The 22,247-nt window shown below is 42.2% G+C and overlaps 1 protein-coding gene across 3 annotated transcripts in view; it reads left to right on the forward strand.

Annotated features, from left to right (window-relative positions):
- The window catches only part of naa35 (N-alpha-acetyltransferase 35, NatC auxiliary subunit), a 98,436-nt gene that overhangs the window by 2,714 nt on the left and 73,475 nt on the right, over nucleotides 1–22,247 (forward strand). For all 3 annotated transcript variants that reach the window (XR_010974897.1, XM_068030056.1, XM_068030057.1), the window contains exons 2-6: nucleotides 13,567–13,695; nucleotides 17,958–17,991; nucleotides 18,307–18,421; nucleotides 20,610–20,684; nucleotides 21,715–21,882. Coding sequence is in view for 2 of the 3 variants with exons in the window: in XM_068030056.1 (XP_067886157.1) it covers nucleotides 13,572–13,695; nucleotides 17,958–17,991; nucleotides 18,307–18,421; nucleotides 20,610–20,684; nucleotides 21,715–21,882 (516 nt within the window). In the remaining variant the exon portion in view is untranslated. The remainder of the gene's footprint in view (nucleotides 1–13,566; nucleotides 13,696–17,957; nucleotides 17,992–18,306; nucleotides 18,422–20,609; nucleotides 20,685–21,714; nucleotides 21,883–22,247) is intronic.

Genomic DNA, 22,247 nt, shown 5'->3' on the forward strand with positions numbered 1-22,247 from the left:
CCCACAATATTAACCACTTTTTCTTGATTTCATTTTATTTCGGCTTTTTGTCTGATAATACAATCCAACTGCAAAAGGTTGGGATCCGCAAACGAGATGCTAAAGAGATGCCTGCGACTCCGGAGCCATAGTTTGCCAACCCTTGGTGTAGGTGGTGGTTGCACTAGACTCTTGCCTGAAGGCAACCATAGCCAGCCTCAACATCAATGGCAGCAGAGAGGCATACCGTAGATTTAGAAACTTCTCTCTCCTTAAGGAGTGGGAATATGCAGCGTGCTTCCTGCAGGAAACCCACGTCCTTCCGGGAGACAAGGCTACTTGGCTCCTGGAGTGGCAAGGAGGGGTCTACATGAGCCACCATCAAGGAGCCTGTGCCAAGCCACTTGTTTCATCTCCCCATCCGATCAGGGGACGTGCCGCTTCGCCTCGTGAACAGACCGGCATGCAGAAAGCGCGCTGCTTTGAAGAAGTGTCTGCTCATCTTGGCTCCATTGATGCCACTGGGTGCATCATCCTCGGGAAGATTTCAACTATACCCTCAAGGCGAGGGACCGCTCTGGTACCCTTCACTGCTGGACGGCAATGGGCAAGTTGAGGAACTGCTTCTGTTATCCCGCATCGCAGGGGTGGCTATGAGGAAGTTGAGGGACCTGATTGAGTCCTACGACTCAGTGGGCATCTGGCAAAATCTCCATCCCTATTCCAGCGCTTTTGCTTTCGTGCTGTTTGGAGGCGGAGGCTCCAGCATCGGCCGCCTTTACATTTCTGCTGCGTTCCAGCGGTTTCCGTGTGGCCAGTGCATTGCTCAGACTGTCGTCTGGTGTGGGTGGAGCTGGTTCTGCTCGCACACGGCGGTGGTCCGCATACTAGTATTTTAATCTCCTTTGCTGGAGGATGAGCAGTTCCAGCATTCATTCCATCAGCTCTGGGCCGACTGGAGAAGGAAGTGGGGGTTTCCCCTCCTTGAGGCTATGATGGGACGTGAGCAAGGCTCCCATCCGCATCTTCTGTCAGGAGTACGTGAGGGAGTTGACCTGGAGACAGAAGGCTAGGGTCAAGCCATTGGAACAGGAGGTGCTCGACCTGAAGTCCTGTCTCGGTCACACAATCACAGACCGGCCCTATGGAAGTGAAGGGCATGCTGAAGAACTTGCAGCTTGTCAGGTCCCAATCTGCGTTTGTGAGGTCATGGATCTGTTTTCTCCAGGACCTGGACAGCAGCTCTCCCTTTTTTTCTAATTGCTGGAAGAAAGGCAGGCAGTCTGTAAGCAGCTCTTAGGCCTGCTGGTCAATGACAGATCCCTGATCTCAGATCCAGAGGGCATGAGTGTCCAGGCCCGAGACTATTATGGTGCTTTGTTTCCTTCGGATCCATCCAGCGAGGATGTTTGCAGAATTTTGTGGGAGATTCCTGGGGGAAAGTCTGGTGACCGGTAAGAGACCCCTCTCTTGACGCAGGACCGTCATTGTCCTGCTGTCCAAAAGAGGTGATCATCGCCTGCTTAAAAATTGGCACCTGGTCTCCCTCCTTAGCATGGACTACGAGATCTTTGCCAGGGCCATGTCCTCTCGTCTTGGCATCCTGCTGGCCCTACATGGTCCCAGGCCGGACAATCCATGACAACATTCATTTGGTCCAGGATCTGGTTCACCATTCCCAGAGGGCTTGTCTGTTGGTTGCCTTCCTTTCCCTGGATCAGAAGAAGGCATTCAACAGGGTGGATTACCAATGCTTATTCGGGATCCTTTGGGCATTCAGGTTTGGGATGCATTTCATCGCCCAGATCTGACTTCTGTATGTCTCTGTGGAGCGTCTGATTAAGGTTAACGGTTCCTTGACAATGCCACTTCACTTCAGGAGAACAACGCATCAGGGGCGTCCCATGTTATAGAGTAACTTATGGCACAGAGGAGGCCATTTGGCTCATCGAGTCCATGCAATCCTGCAGCAACCCTCCCTTGCACCCAGTCCCAATAGAGTTGGCACCGCATCACAGTGCATGCTGGGATTTGTAGGCCAGTTATGTCTGGCCAGTTATATGCCATCTGGACACTCATGCCCTCTGGATCTGAGATAAGGGATCTGTCATTGACCAGCAGGCCTAAGAGCTGCTTACAGACTGCCTGCCTTTCCTGTGGCTCTTGCGGAGGAGGTTGATGGGACTGCCTTTGTGTGGGCCAGGTGTGGGGGTCATCCTCTCGGCTTGCGCTGATGATGTACTCCTCCTGGTCACAGATCCCATTGACCTGCAGAGGATGCGCGAGTGTCAGCAGGTCTACTCCGTGGTGTCCTGTGCCAGGATCAACTGGGAGAAATGTAGTGGGCTCCTCTTGGGTCAGTGGCAGATGAACTCCCTATCTGAGGAGTTCGGCCTTTTTCCTGGTGCACTTCTCTACCTGGGAGTCTATCTTAGCCGTTTCATGGAAGCCTGACCTGGCAAGAGCTGGAGGCCAAGGTCATCTCTTGCTTAGGCCACAGGACAGTACTGCTCCGAGTGCTGTCCAACAGGGGTTGGGCACTGGTCATAAACCAACTGATGGCCACTATGCCAGTCACTTTGATCCCTCCCCCTGAGTTTGTCACCAAGGTACAGAAGAAGCTAGTTGACTTCTTCTGGGATGAAAGGACACACTGAATCTCTGCCGTGGTGCTGAGTTTCCTGCTTCGGGAGGGCAGTCAGGTGCTGTTGTGCCTTCGCACCCAAAAGGCGACTTTCTGCCTTCAGACCCTGCAGAGAAACCTGACTGTCAAGCCTTCTGCCAGCTGCACGGCCTCAATTACAACATGCAGTTCCTGTTTTAAAACATAGAAGGGTCTATGTGCCTCCTTGCAGAAGCTTTTTACGAGGAACTGATCAGGGTCTGGAACATGATCGCCTCCAGCCAGAGCTCTCCCCAGTCAGGAATGGTTTTTATCCTTCGGGAGACCCTGCTCAAGAATATGCACCTCCATCAGTACGGGTTCACGTGGCTGGCGAAGGTTTCTGGCTGCCAAGGTGACCAGAGTCAGGGATGTACTGGATGGTGGAAGAGCGGGCTGGATGTTGCCAGAAGAGCTGGTGCAGCATACATCTTTGGGTAGCATCCAGTTTGCAGCCAAAGCCATTGAGAAACTTAAAATAGTGGTGCTTGGCCCTGACTGCATTCGATGTGTCAAGGTGGCTCAGGCATGTGGAGCATTCCCATCCAAGCTGACCCCTATTGGGGCAGAATTTCTCATCGGTGCCAGACCCCAAAGCCTCCCTCGGAAACCTCGTCTCCCACAACCTGAGCTGTCTCTTGGAAATCCCTTCTATGCCATTCCGCCCTGCGCAAATGGGTTTCCGGTACAGGCTGCTCTTGCACATCTTCCACTTCCTTACCCTCGTCAGCTGTCCAGACGTACCATGGCACTCCAGCCTGCCATCCAGAGGAGGCGGATGTCCACGGTGGGAGGCTCTGTACTCAAGAGTCCTCCCTTTGTCCATCGGGGATTTGAAATGGAGGGCGTTGCATGAGGAGGTCCCCTGCAGTAGACTTTTAAGCTGATTCGCAGACTCCCCAGTCATCTGTAATTTCTGAGGCCTGGAGGAGGCCATTTTTCACATCTATGTAAAGTGTGAGAGGTTGCAGCCCCTCTTCAATTATCTGAGAGGGCTGCTCCTCAATTTCTGGTTGCAATTCAGTCCCACTCTCCTGATCTTTGGCCACCCAAGGGGAGTGGGAAGATCACAGATCCTCCTGGTGGCACTGCTCATGGATTTGGCAAAGAGGGTCAACAACAGGTCCAGGCAGCGGACAGTCGAGGGGCAGTCAGTTGGCCCAACTGCCTGCCTCTCTGTAATGGCTACATACACACCCGGGTGTCCCTAGAGAGCGAGTATGCAGTGTCCACTGCTACTCTTGACGCCTTCCGCAACTGATGGGCACTGGGGGAACTGGAGTGCATCATCGCCCCTGGGAATGTCACTTTAATCTGGTTAGCTAAATTGTCTTTCAAATATTAAGGTTTTTTGTTATACATTAGTGGCGCCCTTTTCAGAAGGGCAACCTTCTGGTTGGATCAAAGGAGGTGTAAATAGACACAGACTGTTGGAAGAGAAGGTGCATGCTTGTAATGTGTAACTCTAAATAAATGCTTGTAAAATAATAGAATTGAATCATAGAAAGTTTAAGGCACAGAAAGAGGCCACTTGGCCCATCGTGTCTCTGCCAGCCAAAAAACAATCCACGTATTCTAATCCCACCTTCCAGCATTTGGTCCGTAGCCCGCAGATTACGGCACTTGAGGTGCATATCCAGACTCCTTTTGAATGAGTTGAGGGTTTCTGCCTCAACTACCCTTTCAGGCAATGAGTTCCAGACCCCCACACCCTCCGGATGAAAAATTTTTCTTCATCTCCCCTCTAAATTCTTCTCCCAAACACTTGAAATTTATGCCCCCTAGTCACTGACCTGTCTGCTAAAGTGAATAGGCCCTTCACCTCCACTCTATCCAGGCCCCTCTAAATTTTGTACATTTCAATCAGATCTCCCCTTAGCCTTCTCTGTTCCAAGGAGAACAACCCCAGCCTATCCAGTCTTTCCTCATAGCTGCATTTTTCCAGTCCTGGCAACATCCTCGTAAATCTCCTCTGTACCCTCTCCAGTGCAATTACATCCTTTCTGTAATGAGGTGACCAGAACTGCACACAGTACTCAAGTTGTGGCCTAACCAATGAGTAGTAAAGTTCCAGCATAACCTCCCTGCTCTTATATTCTATACCTCAGCTAATAAAGGAAAGGATTCCATATGTCTTCTGAACCATCTTATTGACCTGGCCTGCTACCTTCAGGGATCTGTGGACATTCACTCAAAGGTTCCTCACTTCCTCTACACTTCTCAGTATTTTCCCATTAATCGTGTATTCCTTTGCCTTGTTTGACTTCCCAACTGCATCACCTCACACTTCTCTGGGTTGAATTCCATTTGCCAGTTTTCTGCCCATCTGCCATGACCATCAATATCTTCCTGCAGCCTACAGCTATCCTCCACACTATCTATCACATGGCCAATCTTTGTGTCGTCCGCAAACTCCTTGATCATGCCCCCTACATTTACGTCCAAATCGTTAATATATACTACAAAAAGCAGGGGACCAAGTACTGAGCCCTGCGGAATGCCACTGGAAACAGCCTTCCAGTCGCAAAAACACCCGTCAACAATTACCCTTTGTTTCCTGCCACTGAGCCAATTTTGTATCCACCTTGCTGTATTTCTCTGGATTCCATGGGATTTTTTTAACCAGTCTGCCAAGTGGGACCTTGTCAAAAGCCTTGCTAAAATCCACGTAGAAGCACATAAAAATTGGCTCCAGCTCTATCCTTTATCAACTTCCTTCGTGGAGTACAACATCAAGGATCAGTGCTTGGGCCTCAAGCTATTTACAATCTATATCAATGACTTAGATGTGGGGAAGGAGTATTATATATCCGAGTTTGTTGATACAAAAAATAGGTGGGACAGTAAGCTGTGAGGGAATGCAAAGAGATAGGGCAAGAAGGTGGGGGATGGAGTATAATGTGGAGAAGTGTGAAATCCACTTTGGTAGGAAGAATGGCAAAACAGAATTTTTTTAAAAGGTCGGAGACCAGTAAATGTTGGTATTTAGAGGGATTCGGGTGTCCTTGTATTCGAATCACAAAAAGTTAATATGCAACTACAGCAAGAAATTAGGAGGGCAAATGGTATGCTAGCCCTTAATACAAGGGTGTTGGTGTATAAGAGTAAGGAAGTCTTAGCATATAATCGCGCAAAGATGGGTGACATGTCAGAAGATTGGACAGAATATAAAAAACAGCAAAGAATGACTAAAAGATTGATAGGAGGGAAAAATTAGAGTACAAGAGAAAGCTTGCTAGAAATATGAAAACAGATAGTAAGAAAAGAGTTAACAAAGTGAGAGTTGGTCCTACACAAAGTGAGTTTGGGGAATTAATAAGGGAAAATGAGATAGCAGACAAATTGAACAGGTATTTTGCATCGGTCTTCACTATAGAGGGTACAAATAACATCCCAGAAATAGCTGTAAATCAGGAAATGGAAGGGAGGGAGGACCTCAAGAAAATTAGAAACACCATGCAAGTGGTACTAAGCAAATTGTTCGAGCTGCGGCCTGACAAGTCCCCGGGTCCTGATGGGCTTCATCCCAGGGTCCTGAAAGAAGTGGCTCGTGAGATAGTTGATGCGTTGGTTTTAATTGTCCAAAATTCCCTAAATTCGGGGAAGGTTCCATTAGATTGGAAAATAGCCAATGTAACTCCATTTTTCAAAGAGTTGGGGGGGAGGGGTGGGTGGTGGGTGTGCGTGGGGGACAGAAAGCAGAAACTACAGGCCAGTTAGCTTAACGCCTGTCTTAGGGAAAATGTTAGAAGCTATTATGAAAGATGTTATAGCAGGGCACTTAGAAAAATTCAAGGTAATCAGGCAGAGTCAACGTGGTTTTGTGAAAGGGAAATCATGTTTAACCACTTTATTGGAGTTCTTTGAAGAAGTAACATGTGCTGTGGATAAAGGGAGACCAGTGAATGTACTGTACTTAGATTTCCAGAAGGCATTTGATAAGGTGCCACATCAAAGGTTATTGCAGATAATAAAGGCTCAAGGTGTAGAGGGTAACATGTTGGCATGGATAGAAGATTGGCTAACTAACAGGAAACAGAGAGTCGGCACAAATGGTTCATTTCTGGTTGGCAAGATGTAACGAGTGGTATGCTGCTGGGATCAGTGCTGGGACCTCAACTTTTTACAATTTATATAAATGACTTGGATGAAGGGACCGAAGGTATGGTTACTAAATTTGCTGATGACACAAAGATAGGTAGGAAAGTAAATTGTGAAGAGGACCTAAGGAGGCTTAAAAGGGATATAGATAGGTTAAGTGAGTGGGCAAAGATCTGGCAATTGGAATATAATGTGAGAAAAAGTGAAATTGTCAATTTTGGCAGGAAGAATAAAAAAGAAGCATATTATCTAAATGGTGAGAGATTGCAGAGCTCTGAGATGCAGAGGGATCTGGGTGTCCTAGTGCATGAATCGCAAAAGGTTAGCATGGGGTCCAGCAAGTAATTCGGAAAGCTAATAGAATGTTATCGTTAATTGCAAGGGGAATTGAATACAAAAGTAGGGAGGTTATGCTTCAGTTATACAGGGCATTGGTGAGACCACATCTGGAGTACTGTTTACAGTAATGGTCTCCTTATTTAAGGAAGGATGTAAATGCATTGGAAGCAGTTCAGAGAAGGTTTACCAGACTAATATCTGGAATAGATGTGTTGTCTTATGAGGAAAGGTTGGGAGAGGCTAGACTTGTATTCTTTGTTTTTGAATTTTTTTAAGCGAGAGGTAGATAGATTCATAGAAACCTAGAAAAAGTACGGCACAGAAGGAGGCCATTCAGCTTGTTGTGCCCGTGCTGGCCGAACAAACTAGCCGCCCTATCTAATCCCACCTTCCAGCACCTGGTCCATAGCGTTGCAGGTTACAGCACTTCAGGTGCATGTCCATGTACCTTTGAGAAGAATTGAGGGTTTCTGTCTCCACCATCGTTCCTGGCAGTGAATTCCAGACACCCACCCACTCTGGGTGAAAAAGTTTTTTCTCATGTCTCCTCTAATCCTTCTACCAATCACCTTAAATTTGTGCCCGCTGGTAATTGACCTCTCCGCTAGGGGAAACAGGTCCTTCCTGCCTACTCTATCTAGGCCCCATATACTTTTGTACACTTCAATTAAGCCTCCTTTGTTCTAAGGAAAACAGCCCTAGCCTATCCAATCTTTCCTCATAGCTGCAACTCTCAAGCCCTGGTAACATTCTTGTAAATTGCCTCTGTACTCTCTCCAGAGCAATTATGTCCTTTTTGTAATGTGGTGACCAGAACTGTATGCAGTACTCCAGCTGTGGCTAACCAGCATTTTATACAGTTCCAACATCACATCCCTGCTTTTGTATTCTATACCTCAGCCAATAAAGGAAAGCATTCCATATGCCTTCTTCACCACTCTATCTACCTGTCCTGCCACCTTCAGGGACCTGTGGACATGCACTCCAAGTCTCTCACTTCTTCACATCTCAATATACTCCCGTTTATTGTGTATTCCGTCACTTTATTTGCCCTTCCCGAATGCATTACCTCTGGATTGAATTCCATTTGCCACTTTTCCATCCACTCAACTAAACCATTGATGTCATTCTGGAGTCCACGACAAACCTCTTCACTATCAACTACATGGCCAATTTTTGTGTCATCAGCAAATTTCCCAATCATGCCTCCCACATTTAAGTCCAAATCATCAATATATACCACAAACAGCAAGGGACCCAGCACTGAGCCCTGTGAAACGCCACTGGAAACTGCTTTCCATTCACAAAAACGTCCGTCGACTACTGCCCTTTGTTTCCAGTCCCTGAGCCAATTCTGAATCCAACCTGCCACATTCCCCTGTATCCCATGGGCTTTCATTTTACTGACCACTCTGTTGCTTTTGGGAGTTTGCTGTGTGCAAAATTGGCTGCTGAGTTTCCTGCATTATAATAGTGTCCACATTTCAAAATTATTTCATTGGCTATGAAGTCAATGCGGGACCTTGTCAAATGCCTTAGTAAAATCCATGTAGACCACATCCACTGCACTACCCTCATCAATCCTCCTTGTTACTTCCTCAAAAAACTCAATTAAGTTAGTAAGACACGACCCCTTAATAAATCCATGCTGACTATCCCTGATTATTCCATGCCTTTCTAAGTGGCAGTTTATCCTGTCCCTCAGAACTGATGCTAACAATTTACCCATCACCGAGGTTAGACCGACTGGCCTATAGTTATTTGGCCTATCCCTCACACCCTTTTTAAGCAATGCTACAACGTTCACAGACCTCCAATCGTCTGGTACCTTGCCTGTATCTAGTAAGGGTTTGAAGATGATCCTCAGTGCATCCGCTATTTTCTCCCTGACTTCCTTTAACATCCTGGGATGCAATGCATCTGGCCCTGGCGATTTATCCACTTTCAAGGATGCCAAACCCTCTCGTACTTCCTCTCATTATGCTTATCGTATCTAATATTTCACACTCCTCTTTAACTACAATGTCTACATCAATTCTCTCCTTTGTGAAGACAGAGACAAAAAACTCATTAAGAACCCTGCCCACATCTTCTGCATCCACGCATAAGTTCCCTTGTACATCTCTGATAGGCCCTACCTTTTCCTTGGTTATCCTCTTGCTCTTAATGTACTGATAAAATATCTTTGTGTTTTCCTTGATTTTTACCTGACAATTATTTTTCATGTCCTTTGCTTTTCTAATTTCCTTTTTTACTTCACCCTGCACTTTCTATACTTCTCTAGGCTTTCTAAAGTATTCTTGATAAGCAAGGGGGTGAAAGGTTATCTTGGGTAGGTGGGAATGTGGAGTTGAGGTTACAATCAGATCAGCCATGATCTTATTGAATGGCAGAGCAGGCTTGAGGGGCCGTGGTCTACTCTGCCTCCTAATTCATATGTTTATATGCTGGAATTGTGCAGGGCTTTGGTGAAACCACACCTGGAGAAATGTGTACAATTTTGGTCACTTTACCTAAGGAAGGACATACTTGCCTTAGCCTGGGCTGACGTATGAGGAGAGATTGACTAGAACAAGCTTATATTCTCTGGTATAAAAGCAAAATACTGCGGATGCTGGAAATCTGAAATAAAAACAAGAAATGCTGGAACCACTCAGCAGGTCTGGCAGCATCTGTGAAAAGAGAAGCAGAGTTAACGTTTCGGGTCAGGGACGTTGCGAAGAAGGGTCACTGACCCAAAACGTTAACTCTGCTTCTCTTTTCACAGATGCTGCCAGACCTGCTGAGTGGTTCCAGCATTTCTTGTTTTTATATTCTCTGGTGTTTAGATGAATGAGAGGTGATCTCATTGAAATATACAACCTTCTTAGTGTGCTTGACAGGGTAGATGCTCGGAGGCTGTTGTCCCCTACCTGGAGAGTCTAGAACTAGGGGCCATAGTCTCAGGATAGAGGGTTGGCCGTTTAGGACTGAGATGAGAAAAGAAAGAAAGGCTTGCATTTATATAGTGTTTTTCATGACTGCTGGATATCTCAAAGCACTTCATAGCCAATGAAATAATTTTGAAATGTGGACACTATTATAATGCAGGAAACTCGGCAGCCAATTTTGCACACAGCAAACTCCCAAAAGCAACAATGTGTAATGGCCAGATTATCTGTGTTTTTTTTTTGTGATGTTGATTGAAGGATAAATATTGTCCAGGGCACTGGGGAGAACTCCCCTGATCTTTGAAATAATGCTACGTGATCTTTTACAACCTCCAGCACAGGCAGATGGGGCCTTGGTTTAACATCTCATCCGAAAGATGGCACCAACAGTGCAACATGCCCTAGTACTGCACTGGAGTGTCAACCTTGACTCAGAGGCGAGAGTGTGACCAACTGAGCCACAGCTGAGAAATTTATTCACTCTGAGGGTTGGAAATCTTTGGAATTCTCTACCCCTGAGGGCTGTGGATGCTCTGTCAATTAGTATATTCAACACAGATTGATAGATTTTTGGGAAATGGGAATCAAGGGATATGGACATAGTGCAGGGAAATGGAGTTAATATAGAAGGTCAGCCATGATCTTATTGCTGGTGGAGTAGGCTTGAGGGGTGGTAAAACTTATTCCTGTTCCTATTTCCTATGTTCTTAGCTCTATATTAATTGTAATGTTATCACACTAATCAGCTTTCTCAATGGTGTAAGGCATTTTTGTTGTGTGATAGAGTGTAGGCATGGACTGATTTTAATTGTGTTCCCATATTGTACTTTTGTTTTGGAACAATGTGATTCTGTAGCATTTTGATCAGTTGTCATGTCAGTCGCTTCTGGTACAGTGAACTGATAGTGCAAATAGTTTTGATCTCTGGTTACTTCTCGTGAAACCTTTAACCCATTAATCAAGAACTTATCTCTATTTTCTTTTAGTGGTTCATGTATTTGGATGGCATCCTAATTATTCAATTAAAAAATTCACTCTCCCATTTTATTCCCATTGTTTTAAAACCTATTATGGATTTTCACTGTGTTTTGCAACCTTAGAGGTCTGCTAGATTCTCCACTAGCTTGCCTTCTGAACCTGTTAATCCAGACATGTGATCTTTTATCCCAGTTATGTTGTGTATTGTGTATCCTTCAATGTTACTTAGAAGTTACATGTTGCATAGAATTTTACAGCACAGAAACGGGTATGGTGTAATTTTATGGTATGCATGTTGAACAATGCAAAAATTCAAATTGATTAAAACCATCTGGAAAATGTGATGTCAAATAGCTAACACTACATATAGACAGCTAATGCATTATCACAGTAGCTGAATGATTTGAAAGTTTTAAAAAGTTCTCAGATAGCATGTGCAACAGAGTTTACATTTTCAATATTAGGTGAGCCTATACTACTTTCCTAACAATGGAAATTTCACCCACAGTAGGAGACTCGTGAGCAAAACTGCTGCATGCATGTGAAACAGTTGTTACTGTCAATGTACTTTCACTGCTCCCAGAAATGCTATTGCTGCTGCACCTCTTGTCCCAGTTCAACATCACCAAATGCTTCTCATCCTTGTATCCTTTGGAGGCAATCTGACCAGAACTGGTTACAGTGTTCTCAAATGGTATCACTAGGATATTACAGATAATTAATCCAACTTTCTTTTATCAATCTATCTTGCCACATGCTTTTATACTTAAATTAGTAACTACAGGTGGAATTAGTTAATTTGTGAATCTTTGTACAATATCTCAATTAAAAAATTCATAGTTATTCAAGCTAAGTATAGCAACAGAAGCATATGAGTTTCTGTCTCTTGGCACAATTTGGCAACAGTTTGGCTAAATGTTTAAAATCATTGAATTGATCTACGTACTAAGATAGGCTTGTAATTTCATTATGTAATATAATTTGTTAAATTGCAACAATAAGAATCAGGTACATAGATTTACAGATCGATGAGTTACTGCCAAACGGTACTAATTCCAATCTATGCAAAGTATTCATTGAATAAGATGGTTGGTCTTAAAAATACTCTGGTGTAATTTTTTGAATGAAGCCACTTGTGCTCTGTCATTTAACATGTTTGTCTTTGTTTATGTTAGTGAATCTAGATGCACCAGAATAGGAGTGAAATAACCTAAATCAAATAAGCTTGTGAAGTCATTGTTAATGAGGAATATAACCTTTAGTATTTAGAAGCAGCAGTCACGAGACATTTTTAAATTTCATTTTTATATAATTCCAATCTTCCTCCTTCCTCAAATGTATTGATTTTTGCTTGCAGAACATCAGTCATTGGAACCTTCTGACACTTCACACAATTGCATATTCTAAATGCTTGAATCTATGAAGCAGGCATTTACAACCTATTTGATCAAGAGGGGAGAGCTGAGCCCGATCCTATCTTCACTTGACATCTTCCGTACGCTTTCCAACAATTGTCACTGGATGTCGATCGAAGCAGGAGCCCGAGCTGAATTTTCCCTCATCATACTCCCTAGGTGGACAGAGCTCAATTGTTACATTCCTACTAAACCTAAGCTGAGATCTGCAACTCAACAGGGACAAGGGATTAAGTCTTGCACCTTACTGATCTCTAGGGCTCAGTACCACAATGGGCAGTAGATTTATCCAAATTATATTGAGGAACCCCATAGTTTTTTAAATTTGTACCTGCAGTATTGTAGTATTAAAATAGCTATCATAACAGAGAGAATAGAACCATAAATCTGATACCTGCTGCAACAAATTCCATTGGCCCAATTTCAGGTGAACACTCTTTATGCACCATATCTATTTCCTGCACTGGCCATCATTGTGGCTTCTTTTACTTCTCTGAGAGAGATTGTGAGTTCAATGCCAATTTAGGAGTCTTTGTATTATGGGCCCACACCTACCAGCAACTGTGTTGAGACAGCTTAATCTAATTCCATGTGTATTATAGTTAGCAGAGAGAACAGATTTATATCCGATCAGGCTGGGCTGGATTTAAAGCCAGGCCCCAGAGGTAAAAGGACACTGCTAGTCAACTGCATCACTGTTTCCTGCTCATACATTTTGATAATGCTGCTTGTTCATTGCACAAGATGTCAATGAGGGTAGTTCAGTACTAATCACCATATATCCATTAAACAAGGAAAATTGAAGGAAGTAGACAACAGTGCTTGTTCTTGACAAAGGTTTTCAAACTGAGGCCCAACAGGCTCTTGGGTTTATCGAATTTCTGTCTGCCTAGCAAAAGACTTGTGTATGTATTAGTATCTGCTATTCTACTAGAATGTTATCTCTGTTGCTGTAACTAATACAATGACAGCATTGTTTCCTTGGTAATTGACATTGCTTCTGGAAGTCTCAGTAAAAAGTTTGAAAATCATACCTTTGCCACTACTGAGCATCCAAGGAAGTCAAATCTTCAATTTGTACTGAGTGTCCAATGAACAGGAAATAGAAACAATGTCCTCTTTTGAAGGGTCTAATTTATCTTGTACAATTTGATCTCCATAGTTACCATGGTCACAAAAGCATCTTTGGATGAAGACGATGTTGGCTGGGGGCTGGGCATCTCAGAAAAGATGGAAAAAAGTATTGCAAACTGGGTAGACATTACTAAGGAATTCAAAGATTGCTGTAAAGGTAAAATCTATTTATTTATTTATTTAGAGATACAGCACTGAAACAGGCCCTTCGGCCCACCTAGTCTGTGCCGACCATCAACCACCCATTTATACTAATCCTACATTAATCCCATTACCCTCTCACATCCCCACCTTCCCTCAATTCCCCTTATATCTTAAACAGCTTTTTCAATAGCAGATAAATGAAAGTTTCTTGTAGTATGAAAAGTAGAGCAAATATATATATATCCTAGTTTTTCCCACCCCCAGATTTTTTTTCTTTTATTCCAATTTTCTGCTTCTGTTTCTTTTGTCTGACCAAAAATTATTATTTTTTAAAATTCATTCTTGGGATGTGAGCAATGCTGGCCAGGCCAGCTTTTATTGCCCATCCCTAATTGCCCTTGAGAAGTTGGTGGTGAACTGCCTTCTTGAACCCTGCAGTCCATGCGATGTAGTTACACCCACAGTGCTGTTAAGGAGAGAATTCCAAGATTTTGACCCAGCAATAATGAAGGAACAGTGATAGTTCCAAGTCAGGATGGTGTGTAACTTGGACGAGAAGTTGTAGGTGGTTGTTTCCATCCGTCTGCTACTCTTGTTCTTCTGGGTGCTAGAAGTCACAGATTTGGAATGTGCTGTCGATGGAGCCTTGGCGTGTTACTGCAGTGCATCTTGTAGATAGTACACACAGCTACTGCTGTGTGCCGATTGTGGAGGGAGTGAATATTTAAGGTGATGGATGAGGTGCTGATCAAGCGGGCTACTTTGTTTTGGATGGTGTCAAGCTTCTTGAATGTTCTTGGAGCTGCACTCATCCAAGCAAGTGGACTGAGCAAATTGTTGGACCAGTGGGCTGAGAAGACCCCAGGTCCTGATGTACTCCATCCTAGGGTCCTAAAAGAAGTGGCTAGTGAGATAGTTGATGCGTTGGTTTTAATTTTCCAAAATTCCCTAGATTCGGGGAAGGTTGAATTAGATTGGAAAATAGCCAAATGTAACTCCTTTATTCAAAAAGGGAACAAGACAGAAAGCAGGAAACTACAGACCAGTAGCTTAACATTTGTCTTAGGGAAAATCTTAGAAGCTATTATTAAAGACGTTATAGTAGGGCACTTAGAAAAATTCAAGGTAATCAGGCAGCGTCAACATGGTTTTGTGAAAGGGAAATCATGTTTAACCAATTTATTGAAGTTCTTTGAAGAAGTAACATTGCTGTGGATAAAGGGGAATCAGTGGATGTACTGTACTTAGATTTCCAGAAGGAATTTGATAAGGTGCCACATCAAATGTTATTGCAGAAAATGAAGGCTCATGGTGTAGAGGGTGACATGTCGGCATGGATAGAAGATTGGCTAGCTAACATGAAACAGAGAGTCGGTGTAAATGGTTCATTTCTGGTTGGCAAGATGTAACGAGTGGTATGCCGCTGGGATCAGTGCTGGGACCTCAACTTTTTACAATTTATATAAATGACTTGGATGAAGGGACCGAAGGTATGGTTACTAAATTTGCTGATGACACAAAGATAGGTAGGAAAGTAAGTTGTGAAGAGGACATAAGGAGGCTACAAAGGGATATAGATAGGTTAAGTGAGTGGGCAAAGATTTGGCAACTGGAGTATAATGTGGAAAAATGTGAAATTGTCCATTTTGGCAAGAAGAATAAAAAAGAAGCATATTATCTAAATGGTGAGAGATTGGAGAACTCTGAGATGCAGAGGGATCTGGGTGTCCTAGTGCATGAATCGCAAAAGGTTAGTACGCAGGGTCAGCAAGTAATTGGGAAAGCTAATAGAATATTATCGTTAATTGCAAGGGGAATTGAATACAAAAGTAGGGAGGTTATGCTTCAGTTATGCAGGACATTGGTGAGGCCACATCTCGAGTACTGTTTACAGTATTGGTCTCCTTATTTATGGAAGGATGTAAATGCATTGGAAGCAGTTCAGAGAAGGTTTACTCGGCTAATACTTGGAATGAGCGGGTTGTCTTATGCGGAAAGGTTGGAGAGGCTAGGCTTTTATCTGCTGGAGTTTAGGACAGTAAGAGGCAACTTGATTGAGACATTTAAGATTCTGAGGCGTCTTGATAGGGTGGATATATTTCCTCTTGGAAACACTTATCCTATTTATAACCCTTTGCAGCCTCCTTACGTCCTCTTCACAATTTACTCTTGCCACAGAACTTCCAGCCTCTGACCTGTTCTTATAGCCGCAGTATTTATATGGCAGGTCTTGTTAAATTTCTGGTCAATGGTAACTCCCAAGATGTTAATGGTGGGGAAATTCAGCAATGGTAATGTCATTGAATTTCAAGGAGAGATAGTTAGATTCCCTCTTGTTGGAGAAGTTCATTGTGTGACACGAATGTCACTTGGCACTTATTAGCCCAGGCCTGAATGTTGTCCAGGTCTTGCTGCATGCAGGCACGGACTGCTTCAGTAACTAAGATGTTGCGAATGGTACTGAACACTGAGCAATCATCAGCGAACATCATGAGGGAGGGAAGGTCATTAATGAAGAAGCTGAAGATTCTTGGGCCTAGGACACTACCCTGAGGAACTCTTGCAGTGACGGCCTGGTGTTGAAATGATTGGCCTCCAACAACTACAAACATCTTCCTTTGGTCTCGGAATTACTCCAACCAGTGGAGAGTTTTCCCCCTGATTCCCATTGACTTACATTTGGCTAGGGCTCCTTGATGCCACTTGGTCAAATGCTGCCTTGATGTCAAGAGCAGTTACTCTCACCTCACCTCTGGAATTCAGTACTTTTGTCCATGTTTGGAACAAGGCTGTCGCGAAGTCTGGAGCTGAGTGGCCCCACAATTATAGATAGAGGATGGGAAGAGGAAAATCTTATATATATTTGGCTGTTTAAACTTCTGAAAGTTATGTACTTGAATGATTCTAATTGGGCTGAATTATGTTAACATACTACACCTTACATCTTGAAACCTGGCTTCAGCTTTAGTCCAGACTGATTGGATGGTAGCTTTATCTCCTTGCTTATCTGAAGTGGATTGAGATACCATCCTACAGAGCTTTTCACACTGCTTTACTGTGATGTCAGGATAGGCCCTGTCTGCAAATTCAGGCTGTGTTTATCTGTTGTGATGCTCTCTGAAATGAGTTGTGCAGTTTGAGTACAGTTCCTGGTGACAAATCGGAACAAGTTGGCAATCTCACTGAAAGTGAAACATTTCTCCAGTGCACTAGTCTTTTGATGTTGGAGAAGTGTAGAGGATTCTTTACCCTGCACCTGGCATAACCTGACTGGGAGTGTTTCATGCTGACAATGAGTGACATCCCTTACATTTAAAGATTACAAAAAAATCACCTTAAAATACAAACAGGAAAAAGTCCTATTGTAAAGGTTTGACATTTTAATCATTTTACATCCAGAGTTAAACTGTTGGCTTTATTATATCTGCAATTAAATCTCCTCCGAGGTCTCTGGAGTAAAATGTCAAGCTATTATATTTAACAAGCATATATTGCACTCAGTATGCTTTTACACAACAAGCCTCGTGTCAGCCAATGTTGTTTCAGTGACGCTAAGTTTGTACATTGTAATTTTGGTGTTCAGGGTTGAACTGGTTCTGAAGTGGATTGAGATACCATCCTACAGGGCATCTCACGTTGCTTTACTCTGGTGTCAGGACAGGCCCTGACTGCAAATTCCAGCTGTGTTTACAGCATAAGTGGCACAGTGGCGCAGTGGTTAGCACTGCAGTCTCACAGCTCCAGGGACCCGGGTTCGATTCTGGGTACTGCCTGTGTGGAGTTTGCAAGTTCTCCCTGTGTCTGCGTGGGTTTCCTCCGGGTGCTCCGGTTTCCTCCCACAAGCCAAAAGACTTGCAGGTTGGTAGGTAAATTGACCATTATAAATTGTCACTAGTATAGGTAGGTGGTAGGGAAATATAGGGACAGGTGGGGATGTTTGGTAGGAATATGGGATTAGTGTAGGATTAGTATAAATGGGTGGTTGATGGTCGGCACAGACTCGGTGGGCCGAAGGGCCTGTTTCAGTGCTGTATCTCTAATCTAATCTAATCATAATAGTGGCACCAGTGCAAAGTAAAACCAGTTTGCATCTCCACTACAGTTGATGCTGCAAGCTGTAAATGAATTTCAGATTTTGAATAGTTGAAGTTAAATTTGGAATGACAGTATGCACCAGACCAAAGGGAGAGTTCTTGAATTTTATTGTAAAATATATTACATCTTATCGTGAAATATTACAGCAAAAATTAATTTAATTTCTTTATATTACTTTAGAACTTAAGTTGGGCGAACTACTACATGACAAACTGTAAGTATGGCAACATTTTTCATTGAGCAGAAAAATAATTTCATAATTTTAGTTACAAGTGAAGCTTGAACGTTTCAGTTAATCTTACTGTTTAAAAAAAAAGCTTACTTTATTCCACTAGTAATATCAGTCACAACTATAAATTCATGTCACTGATTAAGTTGCTTTTAAAATCACGTAAAGTCTGTTCCATTGGTGATCATTCTAGTGCATTAAAGAGTATATGAGAATTTACTGATGGACTATAGCAAGTGTTGTTGACAGCAACTATTGTACAAGATTGTAATTCAAAGTGTTTTGAAATGTTTCCTTCAGCTTTGGGCTATTTGAAGCCATGTCTGCGATTGAGATGATGGACCCAAAGATGGATGCAGGAATGATTGGAAACCAGGTTAATCGTAAGGTGCTCAACTTTGAGCAGGCAGTCAAGGTTTGGCACTTTATTTTAAAAAAAAATTCTACCATCACTTTAGCCAATATGCTTTAATGGAATTCTCAAAGTTAATGTATTCAGTTTACATGACACAGTCCATTTTCACCCCTTTTTTCCTAAGCTTTAGAAAAAAAAACAGGGTGAATACTTCGTTTATTGGCAATAAAATGTTGATGTTTCACAAAGATCTGAGCTGTTTACGTGAATGAAAAGAAAAATAAATATAAATTTGAAACTCCAATCTGTTTATTTGGTTTCATCAGTGAAATATGGAGTAATGATATGAAGAATCAAACAGACAACTTTTTAATCCAGCAAGTGATTTTTCAGTTACCCTGGGAGCCAGAAATTTGGATTTATTGAAGAGAAGGAAATAGCTAAACATCAGAGAAAAGTTTGGGGAAACATGTGTTTTTTTAATTAGGAATGGAAAAGTTTAATTTTTCAAGCTTTTATTGTAAAACTTGATGAATTCTGTTAACATTGTTGAACTGCATCTGTTTATCCTTTTTTAGAGAAAGAAACAAACAAAAGTTCAGTTGTTAATTTCCAAAACAAGCTACCAGTTGTAAACAATGATGTTGTAAAGAGACATATAGTCAATTCAGGTTAACATGGAATCTTGTGTTACATTTCATATAAGTTGTTGAGTTTTAAAAAAAATTATTAGATATTCTTCGGCTGTGCATGTTACCGGTGTTATTGCCCTGACTTTGATACAACAGAGTGGCTTGTTAGGTCGCTTCAGAGGGCAGCTAAGAGTCAACCATGTTGGTATGGTAGAGTCAGAGGTTTCCTTTCCTGATCGACATTAGTGAACCAGTTGAGTTTTTATCCCAATAGCTTGATGGTCACTTTTTACTGATGCCAGCTTTTTATTGCCAGATTTTTTTTTTTAACTGAATTCAAATTCTCAAACTGCCATAGTGAGATTTGAACTTCCATTCTCTGGATTATTAGTCCACTGCCTCTGGATTACTAGCCCAGTGATATAGCCACTACACTACATGTACCTAATGCATGGAAGAACCCAATTATTCTTTTAAGTTACTGTTGGAGGATAGTGATTTAAGGTTGCTTAGAAACTTTGTAGTAAGCACTGTTAAATCTGATGTACATTATACACTCCATTGATGTTTTTATATGTTACCTAAAAGAACTCCAACCAGATACAGCATTTTATGGTTAGAATTTTACAACAAACTTCTTTCAATCAAATCTGTTTCCTGACCCAAACCCACCCATCTCCAGCTTTACCTGAAACCAGAAGGTGGGCAGGCGACCAACTTACTCCAAAGAGGCGGGATGTAACTTTAAGTATAATGAGGATGCGAGCCTAATTGTCATACTTTTGGAACTTAATTGCTATCGGCCAGGTTTCCCAAGGCGAGGACTTGGTGGATTCAGGAGGTAAGTGTCTTTACACCAAACTCCTGGATCCAGGTGCCTGCCTGAGAAGCCTTTGCAATCAGGCAGTTCCCCCAAACACCTTTCCTCCCGTGGCCTCCAATCCTCCAATCGCCTCACCACCACGCCTTTGATTTCGCCCTAACTCCCACAACCATAGGCTTCCAACATCCCCCAGGATCGGCAGCCCACCAGATTGATCGCCTCTCCCATCCACCTCCGGCACAGACATACCTGTTCCCTTGGCCTTTACCGACTGGTTCTGTGCCCGACTGAAGGCCAAGCCTGTCAATCGGGCTGACCTCCAGGCGGGGAGTCGATCGGTGACATCACGGACACACAGTGGAGTTAAAACTGCACAGCATGTGGATGAAATTTCAAATTGCGGATTCCCCATGACTATATGACCAACCCACTTCTTGTGGGTCATTTAATTAAAGAAAACTCCCTCAAGGTTTCCAGTTGCTCAGCATATTTGATGAGTAAAGTTACTTGTTCATAGTCACGAAACTCAGCAGTATTATTGTAGAAATAGGGAATAATTGGAACTGTTTGTTCTGCATTTATATGGAGCTGAATGTTGGTCAGTTCCAAAAATTTTAGTCTGAAGACTTAGAAGCTGGAGAAGATTTGAAAAGCCTGAAACTGCACCCAGTGTAATGGTTGAAGTTTAAAAATACTTGCAATTTAGCACATCATCCCTTTTAAATAGCTGACTTCTTAGTTTTTAATTAGTTCTTAGTTCTTAATCTTTTTAAATCTTTTTTTCTTACTGAAGGATGAAACAATTACAATCAAGGGTCTAACCTTGCCCGAACTTATAGGTATAATGGACACATGCTTCTGTTGCTTGGTAAGTTTGGCACTTTATTTATTTTTTTTTAGTTTCAAGTTATTAAGGAATCATAGAATGTTACAATCCATTTTGCACATCCATTCCATTCCACCTGTCCACCATCTGTCCTGTCCTCCTTTTCCATCTACCAAAAGGCCAGGGAGTGTATTGGAACTGAAGGATTCTACAGGTTAATGGGGAAGTGGATTGAAAGTTCAGGTGTAGTGGTGAAAGTGGATAAGTAGGATTGGTTGTAAATAACGCAAATAACAGAAGATAGATAGCATTAAAAACCATAAGTAATAAAGACTGACCAAACAGAGGAGTGAAGAAAAATTACTTGTAAAGATTTATCTACTTTGGTATCCATCCATTAACTGCTCTTGTGTGCATTTTCATCGTGGTTTCCAGTAATAACACAAATGTATTTTAGTTCTGCCACAATTCCAAGATAATTTTGGCTCATTTAAAAACTTATTTTAATAAAGTGAAAGTTACTATTTATTTTAAGAAGTCAATCCTAAATTAGCTATTGTTATAAAATCAAATATTTTATTAAAGCTATTAAAAGTCTAATCTAGTAAGATCTATTTTAAAAATCTGTACTTTGTTTTCCAGGAAATGCTTTGCATTTTCAAGTGTTTTTTAAACTAGCCAAATTACAAATAAATTCTCACTATATCCTATGGGCTAGTAACGGATTAAAAAAGTGAAGTGATTGAAAATTGTCACCATAGTGCTTGGAGCTATCATACATTTTTAATAATATCATACTTTCTAGCTGTTGAAGTCAGATTCAAGAAAGAGCAAAGTTCCTTTTATTAGTCTGTATATATTTTGTACTTACAAAATCAATCTCTTTATCGCTGTTTATCTGCTCACTAAATTGAACAAATCAGTTTGTTTGAAAGATAAGAGTAATAATTCATGTATTTGATGTTTGTTTTGTCTACATGCAGAAAAAGTTTTTAATACAAAACAATTTAATGTTGCCAGCAGTAAATATCATTTTGAATTGTATTCTTAACTCCATAGTTTCTTCTCGCAGATAACATGGCTAGAAGGGCATTCTTTGGCCCAGACAGTCTTCACGTGTCTTTATGTTCATAATCCAGACTTAATTGAGGATTCTGCTATGAAAGCTTTTGCTCTGGGCATCCTAAAAATCTGTGACATTGCCAGAGAAAAAGTTAATAAAGCAGCTGTTTTTGAAGAGGTAAGTGCAGGAGCGGTGCTATCAAGGATAGATCTTTAACATAAGTAAGTTGTTGAACAAAGGTTGCTGCAAATTTGGGCCAGTTTATGAAGTTTTGTTTGTGTTCAAAGCATGAGATGAAAAGAAATAAGGTTACTTTCACAAAAGCAAAGTACTGCAGATGCTGGAAATCTGAAATAAAATGCTGGAAATGCTCATCAGGTCTGGCAGTATCTGTGGACAGAGAAACAGAGTTAATGTTTCAGGTTGATGACCTGTCATCAGAAATGGGAAAAGTTAGAAATGTAACACATTTTAAGCAACTGAAAAGGGGGAGGGTGGTGAAAAAAAAATCCTCACTTTCACAACTACATCTCCTTCCTGCG

Source organism: Heterodontus francisci, chromosome 4 (genome assembly GCF_036365525.1).
Source record: "Heterodontus francisci isolate sHetFra1 chromosome 4, sHetFra1.hap1, whole genome shotgun sequence".
NCBI classification, from domain to species: Eukaryota; Metazoa; Chordata; class Chondrichthyes; order Heterodontiformes; family Heterodontidae; genus Heterodontus; species Heterodontus francisci.